The sequence below is a fragment of the Lolium rigidum genome, chromosome 3 (assembly GCF_022539505.1).
Source record: "Lolium rigidum isolate FL_2022 chromosome 3, APGP_CSIRO_Lrig_0.1, whole genome shotgun sequence".
Lineage (NCBI taxonomy): Eukaryota > Viridiplantae > Streptophyta > Magnoliopsida > Poales > Poaceae > Lolium > Lolium rigidum.
In genome coordinates, this window is record NC_061510.1 from 16,944,688 (window position 1) to 16,962,582 (window position 17,895).

The 17,895-nt window shown below is 45.1% G+C and overlaps 1 protein-coding gene across 1 annotated transcript; it reads right to left on the reverse strand.

Annotated features, from left to right (window-relative positions):
* Positions 1 to 7,548: 7,548 nt before the first annotated feature.
* On the reverse strand, positions 7,549 to 16,275 carry LOC124694419 (AAA-ATPase At2g46620-like). Its single transcript, XM_047227404.1, has 2 exons — positions 15,859 to 16,275; positions 7,549 to 9,379 (listed from the first exon to the last, which is right to left on the reverse strand). Exons 1-2 carry the CDS (start codon positions 16,273 to 16,275, stop codon positions 7,796 to 7,798), a joined length of 2,001 nt encoding a protein of 666 aa, XP_047083360.1. The 3' UTR covers positions 7,549 to 7,795.
* Between the last annotated feature and the right edge of the window lie 1,620 nt (positions 16,276 to 17,895).

Below are 17,895 nucleotides of genomic sequence, written 5' to 3' on the forward strand. Positions count from 1 at the left end.
CAACCCCTATCTCCGGCAGCAGCGGCGGCGCTGGATTCAGCAGTACATATGGACAATGTCGACGCAACCCCACCTAGCATAATCCTGCAGTGTTCGCAATGGACGGAAAACTCTCATTTGCAATTAGTTGTATCCGTGGATGTCGTACTTCCAAGTTTTTTAAAATACAAAAGCAAATCTGGGAAATATATTATGTAGTGCTTGTGCATTATGCGTCTGCGAAGTTTCATTTTTTTTAAAGTGTCTGGCCTGCACAAAAAATACAAATGATATGTGAATAGTTATGAAATGCTATTCACTTCGGTCTTTTGTTTTTTCCACATGTCACACATGGTCATATTTTGGAATGAAATTTTATATGTGTACAAGATACACCATAACCCATGTCCGCGATTTTATTTCACATTTTTTGAAAACTCGGAAGCGCGACATCTGATGATGGGGTGTGGGCTTAACTAGTTGCGAAATATTTGCACTCGCAATGGACCGCCAATCTTTCGCATGCATCCTTGGAGTTTCAGGTCATAGCGTTGTACTGTCATTAGGTACTCGTCGATGTTTCTCCCAGTGATCGGGGCAAAATTGTCTGGATCGCCCATTGGATCTTTCCTTGCTGATCATAGCAGGGCTCCCCAAAAGACCAGCACATTGCAGCTTCCTTGCAAGCAGTGGTGAACTGGCGGGGGACGTTCTGAAAATTTGGTGGGGCAAATTCATAGGCATGCATTATTGTTTAACTTGAACCATGGGAAGTTTGGGGGTTGCCCCTTTCCTATATTTGTATTGTGTAAGTCAGTTTTAAAAATTGTTGAAAGGATTCCAATCAAAGATTTAATCGCATCACTCAAAGATAAAAGTTGTTTATTAGTATCAACATCTTTAAATAGAAGTAGAACCCTATAAACGTACCAAAAGTGAAATTTTAATTCCATCCAAAGGCCCTAGGAAGTAGAAAAGCTATAGCATCTTTCTAAAAATATTTCTTAACTTTGGCACGATCAAGACTTTTGAATATATCTCGCTCTATGTAGCACGCTCATACGAAAAATATCTATCTATTTTAAAGTTTTTAATGTTATTATTCATGATATTTGATAAGTTTTATTATATTTATTAGGACAAACATATTAATAGTTGTAAAAGTGCACAAGTTTTTTAGTTGCACTTTGATATGTAGGGATTGCATGGATATTGTACTAATAACGAAGTAGCTTCTCATTGCGTTGAAATTCGGAGTTTCTCAAAATTTATCCCTCGTGGACCAGTTCTTCAAGATCGCCAAAAGTCTCGGAGAAGATGATATCAAATAAAATAAATCAAGATACGAGCGTTGTGTGACTTATCTAAAGCTTTCGTTTGCCTACTTAAATGTCTAAATCCGAGTTCTATGGGATTCAAAAGTCAGATTTACTTTTACATATAAGAACATACATGAATATATGTAGTTTTTATCCAAAAAATTAAGATAGGGCAGCTGCCCTAAATTAAATTTCCCTAAGGGAAGCTCCGCTCCTGCTTGCAAGCTCATGATGTGTAATTTTCTTATTTTAGTTTACATTGTTGTTGTTTACGGCAAATTTGTGCATGTCCTTTTTTTTCATTTGTTCAACTAGAGCATTATTTGGTATAGAAAAATTAGGCATTCGACATGATTGCGGAGACACGAAGACGGGCCACTGGAACTCATATTTTCTATCGACGGCGTGAAATCTCCAACAGAGCCGGAGCATATACTTGTAAAATAAGAGAAATGACCGCTTTTGGAATGGCCAAATTGTGATCGGTACCCACTTTACAAACAAACCACGAGGATCGTTTATCATCTCTTCATCAATTGTTGTTTCACCATTCTGTATTTGGGGCGCCATTAAAGAGTGGATTGGTATCCCCACTATTCATCCTAGACAACGTACGGGACTCTCAGTCTCAAACTTGGTGGAATATGACGGTGGGTTGCTCTACACCGAATTTAAAAGCTCTATCTTCGGTTACATTGGTAGCCACGTGGAAGATATGAAACGAGCCCAACGCAAGGATTTCTGCAATAGCCATACCCCTCTACAAGTGATTCTGGATAAAGCTAAGAGGAAGGCCCGGTCGTGGGTTTTAGCGGGTGCAAAATATTTGGGTGAAATACACGAAAAAGTAATCACATGCAGCAATAACTATCTTTTATGTTTGGAAAATTTCTACAGTATACTTAGTTAATGAATTGGAGCAAACCTTTTGCCCCATAAAAAGAAGAAAATAGAGGAAGCAGTACTGCATGCCGGCCTGGATACACGAGCATCAAAATAACCAAAAAAAAAAAACGTCCTTACCCCTTAGCTCCAAAGAAGATTATGGTTCCTCTGCCTCCCATGGGCGGCCGCCTCCGATCTGGCCGCCTCTGTGGCTTTCGGGCCATGGAGGTGCGGTGGATCACGGGTCTCGTCAGCAGGAGGACTCCGGTTTTCAGTTTTGGGGTTTCGTTCCCCTTCTTTAGGGTTGCTGTTTGTAGGGGCGGCGCTCAGGTGGTGGTGGCGGCGTCTTGCGCAATAATGTTTCGCCGGCTTCAACCCCATCTTGACGGCGACGTCGAGAAGCTTGTGGGTGTGGTGTGGTCTTTGAGGATTTCGTCTGGCTGTGGGGATCTTCGGATCATCAGAGAGCTTCATCGGCAGTTCATCCTACTTCTTCGTTTCTGGGACGGATGTGGTCTTTTCGACCCTTCGACAACTTCCCGTCCGCAACCAACAACGTCAGGCCGACTCAGGGAGGAGCGGCAGCGGCGGCGCGCTGTCGACACGGTCTACATGTTGAAGATAAAGGGCTTCTAAAAAAGTCTCATTGTAATTTTCGTTTTTCTTAGACTGTTTTGTACTGTTCTATGTTTCTTTTAAAGCCAGTGTCCTATTCGGAAAAGAAAAATACAACAAAAAAAATACACGAGCATCAGAATAACCAAATCGGTCAGGGGACCAAGGGGGTGTTTGGTGTGGCTTTTTTTGGCTTTTGGCTTTGGCAAAAGCCACCAAAAGCACCTAAATAGGTGCTTTTTTGGCTTTGGATTTTGGAAGCCAAAAGAATAGGATCTTTGTTTTTGGCTTCTAAAATCCAAAGCCAAAAAAGCACCTATTTAGGTGCTGGTGGCTATTGCTCAAAGCCAAAAAAAGCCACACCAAACACCCCCCAAGTTGCGCTGCGGTTGCGGTTGCGGTTGACGCCTACCGGCACCGGCACCACCAGACCGCCGTCGTCCGTGCCAGGTATGCGGATGCTATGTACACTGCCACCAGGTACCGGTCACCGGAGCTGTGCTGTGGGTTCGTCCCAGCAACACGCCAACAGGACAAAGAAATGTACGTCCGACCGAATTCATGGCCGCGGGCGCCGGAGCAGAGATCCGGTTGGCGCATTCAGGGCGGAATTCACGGCGCTGCCGGGCGGGAGGCGGCCGGCCGGCGTGCCGAGGCGGGCGAGGGACCAACCAGCCAGCCGGCAAGGGGTTTATGGCGAGGTTAATTTGGATGTGCATGTGCCACGCCGCGCGCGGCGCGCTGGACACGGAGGAGTTTACCGTCGCTGTTCAATGGGCGAGCTGGAGACGACCGTTTCTGACGAGCCAATAATTTGCTCGCCCGCGGACGCAGCTGCCATCTGTTGGCTTTGATTGAGCGTTGCTCTGCGCGTAGGAGTATGTGTCGGGAGACGGCCAGACGGGACCGCGTCGCGCTCGCGCGTGGGAGTCGGGCGTTGGACGTTGTAAGTGGTACATGTACATACGCTTCACTTTCGGGAGAACCACGCAGCTGACAATAGCGGATTCAAAGGCACCTAGCCGATACTTGAATATTTAGACGAGTCACAATGGTAAGTATTAGTATATGCTAGTACTTCATATTTATGCATATTATATGATACTATCTCCATAATGCATACTCCCCCGTCCATAAATAAGTGTACACGAAGGTTTTTCAAGACAAATTATGAAGTGAAGTAAATAATGCATTGGGAAGATGCATCTCTCATCTTTAATTATTTTACCCCAATGAGCTAAGTGCATGTAGAAAACAAGGAGGACATATGGTCAATATTATTGGGTTTGATTTTCGTGCGATGAGAGAGAAGCAATTGAAATACATTGAAAAAATAGGAGTACACTCATTTGTGAACAAAGTTTAGAGCTAGATGTACTCCCTCCGTCCTCAAATAAGTGAAGTACTGATTTGTAGAATCTCAATAAAAATGTGTACCAGATTTGTTTGGTATACTAATTTTTTAGGTCTATGTGCTATGATATTATGATATGGTACCTACCTATGATAGAAACACTGTGATCTCTTTTATCATTATTTAATGTGACATATTACCTTTTTTTGCATGCATGTAGTATATGATACTAGCTATGATATCCCATTGTGAGTAGTTTTAGAGAGAAGTTTATTGCATCCGTCGGTGTCCGCGTGTCCTCTAGCGCCACCTCCAACGGGCCACCGCAAACAGACACATTGTATCTGTTGATGTCCGTGAGGTCTAAAAATGAAGCCTGACGGCTAAACGTAGACGGATCCTGCTCCACGGACGCATCTGTTATGGAAGAAATCCCAGCCTAAAATCCGGGTAGGTTTGCGGTCGCGACATTCCGCACTTCCGCTTGGCGCGAGTACTTGTCCATCTCGGGCCCGCTACCAGACTTATCCCTCTCCACTCACCTTCCAGCTGCCACCCGCACACGTAACCTAGCTACGCCCATGGAGACCACACTGCCCTCTGCTTTACCTGAGACTGTACTGCGACACCACGCCTATCGCCGCCACAGATCCAACAACTGTGGCCATGGATTCTGTGGCCAACACCGTCGCTCCTGGTTTGTCAAGCTAAAGAAGGAGCTCACGGCTGAGGAGTGGGCGGTGGAATCAAGGAAGCGAGCTAGACATAGGGACAACGTGAAGGCCAAGCTTGTTGCGGTGGAGGTCGTCCAAAAAAGAGCGGAAGCAATTTTGTTATGTTGCCCAAGTGCAGGCCCATGCCAACGCCGAGGCCATGGCCGCGCAAGTGGCGCCTCTTACCAGCGGCCAGGTGCTGGCCAACGCTCTAGCAACGAGCTGTGGATCCACTGCGGACAAGCCCACGCATCCGTCAGGCCACGCGCCAGAGGCATCCCAGTTGTGCAGGGACAAGTTGTCGGAGATCGACGAGTCTTAGACATCGGCCAATCCAAACATCGATCTCAACATCCCGATGAGGGGGTCGTCCGCGAGCATGCAAAGAAAGGCCGAGAAACGCTTATTGCCAGACACCCTCTCCGTCCCTCGCAACTTGCTCGACAAAATGCCAACGTTGCCCGTTTCGCCATCTGACCTGGTATGTTCTTCTCTTCTGCAATTATCATTGTGTCCATAGCTCCCGTGTAACCAAATGGCACATGTACCATGCATTTTTCGATGGATACGAGGCCATGATGAACGAAGGGGCTAGGACCGAGACCCAACGTGCCACCCATGCCGACACCCAAACGGCCCCGATCAACATTAAGGATGAGCCATTGTTTGAGGACGAGCCATTTCTCGCTCCCCAAGCCACATAATGGTCCAAAAGGAGCGGAGGCTACACTGAGATCGAGGACGTGTGCCTTTACGAGGCGTGGATGGAGATTGGACAATATCGAATTTGTGGTTCCCAACAAAAAGGTGGCACATTCTGGAAGAAGATCTACTACTATTTCCACGAGCTAGCATAAGTGATGGCAACAACTCTGTGTGTACCAACTCGATGGGACTCCAAGTGTAGAGTGTTGTAGCAAGCTAGTGTATTTCCCCATAAGGGTGACTCGAGGGTTTATATCGAACGCTCGGGGAATTGACAACGAACTTCTCTCCTTTTTCTCTCAAACAACCCACAAAACAAAATATAATGCCTTGTGTCTCCAACTCTGCTATGTGGTTCTTAAGCACAAGGTTTCGTGTAAGTAAGCTGAAACAAACTTGTAAACAAATAAATTAAAAACAATCAATAACTAGGTCATAAATTAAAAAAAAAATATTAAAGGTGTTTTGGGGTTTTTGGTTGGATTTGCTAATAGTAACGTATTTTTGTGTTTTCAAATGTAATAATTACTAAAAATGTGAAGGATGATAAAAGCAATCTAAAGGTGTTTCTTATGATAAAAAGTGGACCAGGTTCATGGTTTCACTTATCTACCTCTCATAAAGGTGCAATGGACATAAAATAATTCACAAGCGACGTAATATTGATGGAACTTCTATATGTGTAATAAGCATTCATATGGGCATCACGTCCTAACATAGAGATGATGCAACACAACTCTTTTATATTCATCCAGAAAGGGAAAACTCCATATAATCTAGAATTAAGAATAAACAAAGTATAACCTTAAGTACTATGACATGGTGTTTCAATGTCAAATATGCCACCTTGAACAAACAAGAACACCTAGATTGTCACTAGATGAAACTATAGTACATGCATTCACTTAATCCCTAGTAAGGTAACAATAGAAAGGTAAAAACCATAGTAGATCATGAATTTTGTATCGCTATTCAATCACCACCACCATGTTACTCCACCCAATACACACGTTCCCCCACACATATTCTCTCATACAAATTGGATCAAAACAAGTACTAAAGAAATGGGTACGTAATATGCATCTACTCATACATCTCAGGCATAAGAGAATTCTAATCTCAAATATCAACTCATAGAATAGACACCCGCCACAAGGAAATTACATCGATGACCATAATCATGTTGGACAACTCATATGGTACTAATGATAGAACAAGGAGAGATAGATCAAGCTACTTCCACGAACCCATAATCCAGAGTTGGACTACTCCATCTTCATTATGGTGGTGTTGATGTAGATTTGGAGAGCGTTGATATCCCACCGACGGCGGCTCCGGCAGAGGTTCCCCATCCAATCTTCGATGGTTCTGACTCTATTTCGATGTTTCTCTGTTACACTCCGCCTCCTTTTAAAGATGCGTCTGGAGACCTTTATATATGTATTTTAGGTCAAGACCATAAGGTAGGGCTTTGGATGGATGCATGTGGATGCTCGGGGAGGGAAAGAGTGGTGGTGGCGCTGCTAGGGGTGGTGGCAGCGCTACCCAGGCTTTTACAGCCTTCAGGCCTCCATTCGTGAGATTCTAGGCCATCTCACGGTAGTGCGAGTTGCCGACCTCGCGCCTACGGCTTGTGCGTCTCCAGAGAAGCTGCATCACATTTCTAGTGACTTGTCAATAACACCATCGGCGAAACTACCTCAGGTTGTGCGCCTACCCTGAGAATTAGAGATCACCGACCTCTGCGGCGCATGTACGTTCGATGTGGTGCGGGTGTACAAAGGCGGGTGCCATTTGAAACCTAAAAGACAATGACGGAGTGTGAGGCATCATGCGTCCGAAGGAAGAAGAAGAGAAAAAAGAAGAAGGAAGAAGATGATGAAGAGAGACTTTCATATAAGGTCACTTTGCTTAATGAGTTAAATTTGAGGGATCAACTAGGTCCGGCTAGAAGTAAATGGCCTAACACACAAGCAACTTAATTTCAAGATTTTCCTCTGTTTTCTCCTAAGATTGTCCTCTTTCTTCCACACATTGTAAATTTGTCTAATCAAATTCAAACCACAAGCCTGATGAGGTATGACTTGCCTCTTCATGTACATCGACGTGTCATTACTACAGTATACTACTCTACTGGCGTGTCGTGTGAAAAAAGACTGACAAAAATGTGCTCCTGCTGGACGTGTACTAGTGTTGTGTTCTTGCCTAGAACCGCCTAACCAAAATCAGCGTTCCTTGTCGTGGTTGCTGCCCGATCCGCGCACGTTCAACGCCGTTGGCGTTGGCGCGTCGTCATCCAAGGGCACGACGCCGGCGCCCTCCCTCCGGCTCTTGACCTTGATCAGCCCATACAGCTTCTTGAACTCCCTCATGGGCGCGTCCTTCCCGAACAGCCCACCGCCCGTCTCCTCCTCCGCCACCTCCGTCCTGGCAGGAGCATCCAACTGCGCGGCCCCGGACCAGCTGGTCATCCGCCTGTGCGGCAGCCGCGGCGGCACGCCCGACACGGACGCGCGCTGGAGCTTGGTGATGACGGTGCGGAGCGCGCGGCTCGGGGAGCCGCGGTTGGCGAGCATGATCTCGCCCAGCTCGGCGGGGCTGAAGCGGCGGTCGCCGGCGGCGTGGAAGCCCTCCTCCACCTGCGGGTACAGCTTGTGGTCCTTGAGCCCCAGGTAGCTGCTGGCCAGCGCCTTGAAGGCCTCGAAGTCGCAGAGCGTGAAGCGGATGTGCACGTCCAGCCTCCCCGGCCGCAGCACCGCCGCGGGCACGCCCTCGTGCTCCTTCCCGCCGCGCATCGTGAACACCATCACGCGCTCCTCACCGCAGCAGGAGGCGACGCCGTCCATGAAGCTCAGAACCCTCGCCTCCGCGTCGCCATCGCCCTTGTGCAGCAGGTGCCGGTCGAGGTCCTCGACGAGGATGAGCGAGCGCGGGGTGGTGCTCATAAGCAGCGCGCGGAGGTCCCCCGCGCGGGACAGGTCGACGTCGTACACGTCGTAGCCGAGGAAGCGCGCCATGGCCGCCGCGAAGGTGGACTTGCCGGTGCCGGGCGGGCCGTGGAGCAGGTAGCTCCGGCGCCAGACGCGGCCGAGGCGGTGGTAGTAGGCGCGGCCCTTGGCGAAGGCCTCGAGGTCGGCGCGGACGCGGGCCTTGAGGTCCGGGTCCATGGCCACCGTGTCGAGCGTGGCCGGGTGCGTGAACGGCGCCGAAGCCCACCGCGGCGCGCCCGTGCGCGCGTCCACGCCGCCGGCGTTCGCGAACAGCCGCAGCTCGCGCCGACGCTGCTCCATCTCGTTGGCCACGGACTCCACGTGCTGCAGGTACGGCCGCAGCACACGGGTCCTGTCGTGCCGGCGCACGCGCAGCACGAGGGCTTCGTCGTGCTCGTCGCGGGCAGGGCGGTAGGTCCAGGCGAGGCGCGCGCCCTGGAAGGCGTCCCGAGCGGTGTGGCCAGGGCCGAGGTGGAGCGAGAAGCCACCGTTGGTCTTCTTGCTGGGCGACGCGGAGGAGGAGAGCACGGAGGCGGCGTCGGCGTCCTCGAGCGACGGCAGCGAGGAGACGTACGCCGCGGCCTTGGCGAACAGTGGGTTGTCCCTCTCGGCGCCGCCGTCGATGGAGACGCGGCGCGGCACCTCGTGGTACTGGTACGCCTGCGCCCACTCGTCGCCCCACCGCCAGAGCCGGTGCAGCGCGTAGATGGCCGATCGGTACGAGAGCACCAGCCGGACCACCGCGACGGCGAGCGCGGCGTAGGCGAGGACGACGCCCACGGCGCTCATGACGCCGAGCTGAGCGTGGAGTGTACGTTCCTGTACGATCGTGTTGCGAGTGTGAGTCGAGTCTGCAATGGCGGGACGTGGGGCTGGGCCTTTTTAAGAGGACGGAAGAGTTGGCGCGCGACGGCGTTCCGATGGTCAAACAGGGCAAGAGGCGGCGGTAAATGAAATGAAATGAAACGGACGTACAGGGGCCAGGTAGCGTGTGTTTGACATTGTCGGCGCTGATCATTCTGCTGCCCGCCTTCTCGATCGTCTGACTTGTCTTGCCTCTTTCAATCTCTTGCCGCTGGTTTAACAACGGCAAGACTTTCCACAAATCGTAGCTTGAATGAAAGTATAGATATTAGATACGTACACGGACAGCAACAGCTGTTTTTTTTTCAAAAAATATAGTTATTTCAGCTCTTGGTTGCAACCACTAGCTAGCTACTCACTCGCTGAACAGCCTGTATACGTGATGGCTGAATGCAATGTAATCAAACGGACGGCGCGGCGTCGGCGTCGGCGTCGGCGTCGGCGGCCGGAGTTACAGCGGTGCCCAACCGTCGTCGACCCTGCTAACAACTTGCATCTCTGATGTCTTGGAAATGATTTTGTTCCATATCGCCCCTGGCTGGCTCCTCTGTGTATCATTCAACCAACATACTAGCTCAACTCTAATACTCAATGACGAGCCGTTGAACAGGTAGCCCGACTGACACCCTGAGACTGCTGCTTGGGCATTGAATATAGTTTGAGTATAATTTTAGTGTAATCTATTCTTGACTGGTATGTACGCCCATGCATTGACATACTCAAACTAGCCGGATGGAGGTCAAATGCGTGCCTTGAATCTAACCAGGCATCCGCCTGGCGTGGGCGAGAAAATTGAAAAAAATACCACCCTAATTTAGAGGGGTAAAAAAAACCACCAATTTATGTTAGGGTTTCAAAAAACCACCGATCCAGCAAGAGCACGTAATAAATAAAAAACATCAACTCCCCAAGACTTATTTATTAACAAAACTGGCATGTGGGTCCTGTCGTCAGGCTAACGTGGCAGCAATTGATGGTTGTGGACAAACGACAGTTAATGGCGTGGTTGGAGCCCTACCCCCCTCCCCATTATGACACAGTTCGAGCCAGTCGCCCGCTCACCTCTTCATTTGTCCCCTCTAGACCATGAGCCGGTTACCATTTTCGGTCTGCCGTAAGAAGATATGGCAATGATCACATGTCATACCCGTGAGATGCCGCAGGGTACCCAATGGAAAGCAACCACAAGAAGATATGGCAAGGACCTCGTTAAAATATCCTATGCACATCCACGACAACGAGCTTGACGATCTGATATATTTGGCCATATCCTCGGTCTCAAACCTCTCTAAAGTCTAAGTTGCACCATTAACTCACGTCAATCTCCAGGGTTCGGAGTCCCTCTCGGTAAAATCTCCAAGTTTATTTCATCGTTCCAGAACATAGGGAGTGTACCATTATGCCCCGTACTACTTACAACAATACCATGGTCAAAACCTAAGGTTCTAGCTAAACCTTTGACTCGTGACTTCTGCAATTGTGTTTCTACTACACAAAGCACGGTATTGAAACGCGTCACGAGATCACGAAGCTCTCGTACTGTCGCATCACCGCCGAGTCTGTGACAGCTCATACATATGCAACTCATTGCTCCCTGGAGGCGCTCTGGGGTGGAGCCCTCCCATAAATTGCTTGAATCTTCCTTCCTCGGTTTTCTTCTGACCGGTGGCTTCACCAGCGATGGGGGCAACATACCCTTCCAGTTCTCTAGGAGCACCACAACCAGGTTACCTGCATTCTCCTGGTTTGTCCCACTCTTTCCATTTTCTAATGGAACGCTCTAGTCCCATGTTCAGTATTGCTCGTGTTCTTGACATTGATCGGTGCCTCACCCAATGGTCGCTTACAAGATTCAACCTCCCCCCCAATTCCTCACATCGTCAAGCTCTTCATCCTTTAATACCAGCATCTTCATCAACGCTTGTAGATCAATCGGAGGCTTCGTGTTCGATGAGCTCTCTCTTTCGGAAACTTTGCCACCAAGGACTAGGGTTTCCCCCAGCCCAGAACCGACAGCTACACAAACGCCTCACTTCACCGTCCTACCAAGGCCAGGTAGACGTGCAGAGACGCTCGGAGCCAGAAATGCCCATCGCCTACGAGATCACAGGTTAAAACCTAGAAAATCTAGATGAGATTTATAGCTAGATCCCACCGTACACAATGACAAAAGATCGGGAGAAAGTCACATCTCCACGGCAAAAAAAAAAAGTCATGAGAGCACGGGCGACAGATTCTGGCCGTCCGGCCGGTCGCTTTCGCCGTGGCAGCCCAGCCATGACCGGCCCGGCCAGCGGTGCCACGGGGAATCTAATCTCCAAAGCGTATTCCTCAGGCTACTGGCAGGACCAGCAGCTTCCGCATGTCAACGTACGTTGGCTAGCTTTGCAGGCTCACTAATGAGCTAATTACACTACTAGTCCAACAACTTGTGCACCATGTGATAGTTTAGTCCTACATCTTGCAAAGTGTGAAACTGCAGTCCTAGAACTTGTATCAGATGTGAAGTTTTGGTCCTCAATCAATCAAAAATAGACATGTGGCGTTGTAGTTTTTGCACAAAAACCCCTAATATGTTTAATTTGCCTGTGTGACCTTTGATGCCATCTTACATGCGGGACCCATCTGTCAGGGTACGAAATAAATAAAACTCCCCGTTGAGGATCGAACTCACGACCTGCTGCTAGCTCAATTTCTCGGTGGCCACTGGACCACAAATACTTTTACGTTCTGATTATGGACGACATAAAATTATACAAAGTAATAGATGCTGCACCAATCGGATCCAACCTTTTAGTCCCTTCCTTATAGATAGATTACACGAAATTTCCACCACCTTTTTGTTTAGGTGAATTTTCACCACCCTTGATTAGACATGAAACAACTAAATTTTTTCTTTAGCAAGACACACGTTTTTTGGGAAAATTGTACATTATGTAATTTAGGAAGAGTGATGGATGCATGTTGTCATTTTCTCTCTGATTGTATGTATAAGATGGATGCATGCTGTTATTTTTCTTGAGAGCTTTTATGCATCTATGCTAGCCAATTTAAGAAAATAGAAAAAAAACTATTCCAGTAAACGATTATTGGGTCGGGAGTGAAATACAAATGCATGTCCGTTTGTTCTAAACTAGTTTACTGTATACAATTTCCACGGTGAAGCATTTGTTTTCTGAAACTTCATAGAGCACGAATTTTTACTGCAAGAGCCGTAAACACATATATTTTACCTAGCATGAGAGTATTTTTTTCCCTGGACTGGGAGTTGTACTTAAAAATTAAGTAATGTACACCCCATTTAGCTAGATCTAGAACACGTTTTTTAAAACTTCATAGTGCACTTGTTCCTGGGATATTGCAATCCCCGTATTTGTACACCTCATATTTGTTATTGCAATCCTACATTTCATAAATAGATATATTTTCCCTGGCCTCGGAGTATTTGTTTTACAAGTTATCTTGTTCCTGGGATGACTAAGAAATAATTATTTTTAAGTCGACACTAAAGACCATTTTTGGAAAACAATTATATTTGTACGTAAAATACATGAGAATATGTCACTTGTGAACTTTACTAGAAACATCGATAACTAACTAGTATAACTTATTTCTAAATTAATCGAGAAATCATCACCATCTTTGATATATTGTCTAAATATATTATCGGTGTTTTTAATTGTGTATTCCATTTTTACTGCAACTCGTGTAGTAAGTAAAATACAGGAGAAACATGAACATGTAAACTTTGTGAAATTGGTATATATTTCATTAGAGAAATATGCAGTAGATTGCAAATACAATTCAACATATATACTATTTTATATAATAGAGTGTTTTCTCCTTAACTGTTAATACAGAGAAATTGAGTTCTAATATATACATGTAGTAAATAATAGTTTTCTAAAGGTTGTATTCTTCTACTGTTTCATATTACTTATTAGTTTGTATAAAGGTTGCCCATTAGAAGTGTTGCATGTTTGTTAACTGGAGGCGGTGCTGATGTAAAAAAAATGTTTCTTTACGAAAAAGATAACAATATACTGTTGTGCATAATGGATATTAATTTAAGAATGCTAAAGATATACTTGAATGTGTATACTAAACCTCATATGCTCTAGTTCCTATATACGTTAAAGATCTTGTGCTTGATGTTTCGAACCTGGAATATGATTCGTATTTAAAACTCTTGCTATAATAATTTTATAAAATTTAACAAACGAAGCGTGTATAAGAAAACTACTTCCTCAAGTAAAACATAATGAGTTGTGTAGTTAAGCGTCAGTACTAACTTATTCGTGACTTCCTCATCTGGTAAACAAAATTTTATGTGTTAATCCTCATTTTTCTTTCTAGTATTCCCGGTGAAATAGAAAGACGTGCTGATATTCTACGAATAGTGTTGGCTGGTCTAGTGGCTAAAGCACTTTGCTTTGACCCTCCGGTCGTGAGGTCGAATTCTCCTCCTCAGAAACTATTTTATTTGCTTCGTTAGTCGCTGACAGATGGGACCCACATGTAAGGAGGCGGTACCAAGATCAGATTTAGGAGATAAAAATATTAGGGGTTTTTGTGCAAAAACTACAACGCCATGTGTCAGTTTTTGATTGATTGAGGACCAAAACTTCACATATGATACAAGTTCTAGGACTGCAGTTTCACACTTTGCAAGATGTAGGACTAAACTATCACATGATGCACAAGTTGTTGGACTAGAGGTGTAATTAGCTCCTCACTAATCAACAGGAACCAGAGGCATATGCACAGCCTTAAGAGTTAAGATTCAAGAGTTTTATAGAAGAGGAAAGCCACGTACTCGTACGGTTTGGCTTAACTGTCGTGTGTCGTCACCAAATAACTGCCATCACGAGAAAAATTGCCTTCGTCGGGGCATCCCAATCTCTCTCTCTCTCTCTCTTTTTTTTTTTCTGTCTCGAACACGTATCTATTCCTTGTCTAGAACAAACAAAACCTCTTCATCCATGAGCCCCTAGCTTCACATATTTGTCACGCATGCCTTTTGACTAATTTAACAGACACTTTGCATCTATTCCTTGACCAGAATAATCAAAAACCTTTATCTTCCATTCATGAGCCCTGACTTGCGACTGTGCTTAGAAATTTGACTAAGTTTTCATGGATTGTTGCATTAGTCTAGGCTACAAAATACATGATCCTATGATACATATGATTTATAAGGAAATTGGTATTTAGATCCTATGAAAAAAATTCTACACAAGTTATTTGATTAATAGGAACATATCATATAGAAACTAAGTCGATCTATAAGAATCTTATAGTGTAAATCTTATTTAAAAAATGAGGTCATACCTCATTGAAAATTTCCTTGCTAAAATCAAACACACTTCATCTTTTCATATGACATCCCAATCCTATGATTTTCTTATTTCTATGATTTTCCTTATCTTATGAATCAAAGGAGCCCTAACGTCTTTGCAATCCCGCTTGATGCAACAAATGTGTATATCAACATTTTTTTTAGACATATCATCGAGTTTGTATTCCTTCTCGTACTTCTCTCTAATTAATTGTTTCTCCTTGTTTCTAAGGCTAACCATAGTGGGTAACATGGGTAGTAACATACAACTACAACTAAACATTTTGATGATATTATATGTTATTAATTAAGACAAGAGAGGATTATTATAACTACTACTTCCAATTACAATTACATCGTGTTCTGGGTTTAGTCAAAGTCAAAATTTGTAAAGTTTAACCAAGAATAAGAATAATATCAACAATCATAATATTAAATGCATATAATTCGAAAAATACTTTATTACAATTCCAATCCAATAAATTGTATACTGTACATGTTGATATTTTTATTAAATATCTGATCAAAGTTTACCAATTATGAATTTAACTAAATCAAAAAGGTAGGTAAGTATGAACGAATAGAGTAGCTATGTTACCGTCACATCACGGAGTAGCACATACATAGCTTTACGTATACAAACTTTACGCGCCTAGCGACTTGTTGGTGCAGGCACACTTCATATATAGTATAAAATACAGAAAAGATCAAGACAATTCTCATGTATAATTCTATACTGATAGAATGTCTGGGAAACAAATAACCCATAGTAGACGGGAATCTAAATATAACCGGGAATAAACAAACATGACACCTTATACTTGCTTACAAAAGGGGTCCCCGAAGTATGCGGTGGGGACATAGTTTTGGGGCTCATGTTAAATACTTCACCCGTGTCGATAAAATAAATAGCATCCTCATCTACTTCTCCACCCGCTGAAACAGATTTGCTGAAGCGTTTGCTTATGAATAGAGCATGGCTGTCTAGCCCAACCGACTTGGGCACCCACGCTCTTGTGCTCATGTCTGCCTCAAAAACCTCCACCCGACAAGTGAAATAGGTAACATCAAGCGGGCGTTGCAATTGGCGCCTCACCATAAGCATCTTCCCACGCGAATCTAAGGTACCGAAGGGCGTGAAAATGAGATCTATGTAGGGTTCTTTATCATCACGATTAAAGCTCAGGCCGTCGTTATCGATTTTGAATTCTTCTACAGCATGGTGGTCTTCCTCCTCTTTGTGAGGTGCCTCGTTATTATCCGTTTTGCTCTCACTCATGTCGTCGTGATTGTCTGCCGTGTCCTCATTAGTATCCATGTCCATATCGTCGCATGCGGTATCGTAGCCACTTTCGTCACATGCAGACTGGTATTCATCATCGGTCTCATCCTCTTTGCTATCCTCGTAGTCAACATTCTTGTTCTCGTCATTGCAATTTGCATCATTGTGCTCATCACTGGGCACATCGGCACCGCTCGAGACGTCACCAAGGTGATTGATGACACACCCCATACTGCTAACGGTGGGCGCACCACGGCTATGAACGGCGAGACAAAGCGAGATGAGATCCTCGGACAACGTGATCCATATAGCTTGTCGTGAAGAAATGCAATGTCCATGATAGGAGTCAGCATGGTTGTGTGCGGTTGAGGAAACCACACTCCTTTCCCTGGCTGAACTAAGATGCTCTTACTTATATATTTTCTGTTCAATGTAGATCCAACTGTGTGGGTATCCATCCATCCAAATGACTGAGGAGCCACTGATCACTCGTTGCCCGGAGGCATAGAATGTGGCTTCTCGATAAACTGATGTTCATAGAGACCCATGTGACCACTATTAGCATATTAGTCATCATCGTTGTTCAGTTTATCACGAATCTGGTTATTATAGTTCTGATTTAAATTCACAAGCTTATAGCTATGGTATGTCTATTGGGGATATTCTCGAAATCAAAACTTCACAAGCTTATGGGCCCTTGTAGCAACCACGGCTCATAATGTTTAGCGACTTGCAGGTGTGGAAGGGCCCATAAAAACCGGAACACCCACTCCCCACTCCTAGATCTATATAATTTTATAACCTTTGCCCCACCCGCACTTCCAAAATCCCAAGTCCCACTACCCCCACTGTACTCCCAAATGTCCACCCTGTAACCCTATATTGCGACTAGGACCAAATATTCTAGAAAATTTCTCACAAATGAGCTAGTTTTTTTTTTCCTTTTTCGAAATGGGGATATCACCCTGGCTTCTGCATCATGATGATGCACACAGCCATTTATTAATAAATTCAAGTTAAGTATTGTTTTACAACTCAAGCATCGTCCAGAATTGATACAAAAATCAACCAGCGAAAAAAGCACAAACTACTGTGAGTAGACATTAAAGTAATCTCCTAGTATGACGCCAGCTAGCCTAGCACCAAATATTCTGAGCGACCATCTGGAGCCGTGTGCATCCAGAAACCATGGCATCCCGCTGTCCTTTCGGCGACAGGAGGGCACAAAGCTGAACCAAATGTGACACCATATGGATAACCTCCAAAAAATGAAAATATTGTTTTTTGTTAAAGATGATATCATTTCTGACCCTCCATATAGACAAGCATAAAGCAGAAACCCCAATCCAGATAAAAGTCTTAGATTGTCTATCTACTCCATTCAACCAATTACCAAACATATTAGTAATATTGGTTGGAGGTGGAAGATCATATGTGAAATTCACCGTGCGCCAAAGAAGCTTAGCTAAAGGACACTCAATGAATAGGTGTTGAATAGTTTCCTCTTCTCCACATAAGACACATTTCGTGCACCCATTACAATGTCGTTTGGCTAGATTATATTTAGTTAACATAACCTTATTACTCAAAAACCACATGAATATCTTTATCTTTAGGGGAATTTTAACCTTCCATAGATATTTTCTTAAAAAAGGGGTATGATCACTCATAAGATCCTCATACATAGACTTGACCTAAACAATCCATTAGGCGTGAGATCCCAGACAAAATGATCACTTTCTTCATTAAAGTTTACCATCATCAGTTTGCGACACAATTGTAACCAAGAAGTCCATTTAATTTGTTACCATTCAACACCCGTCAGAAACTAGTATTCAGAGGGGTTTGGGC

Coding starts and splice junctions, on each gene's coding strand:
- LOC124694419 (XM_047227404.1), bottom strand. CDS start 16,275: ATGGGGTGTGTCATCAATCACCTTGGTGACGTCTCGAGCGGTGCCGAT. Junction 9,380..15,858: donor CGCGTGGGAAGATGCTTATG/GTGAGGCGCCAA, acceptor ACGATCGTACAG/GAACGTACACTCCACGCTCA.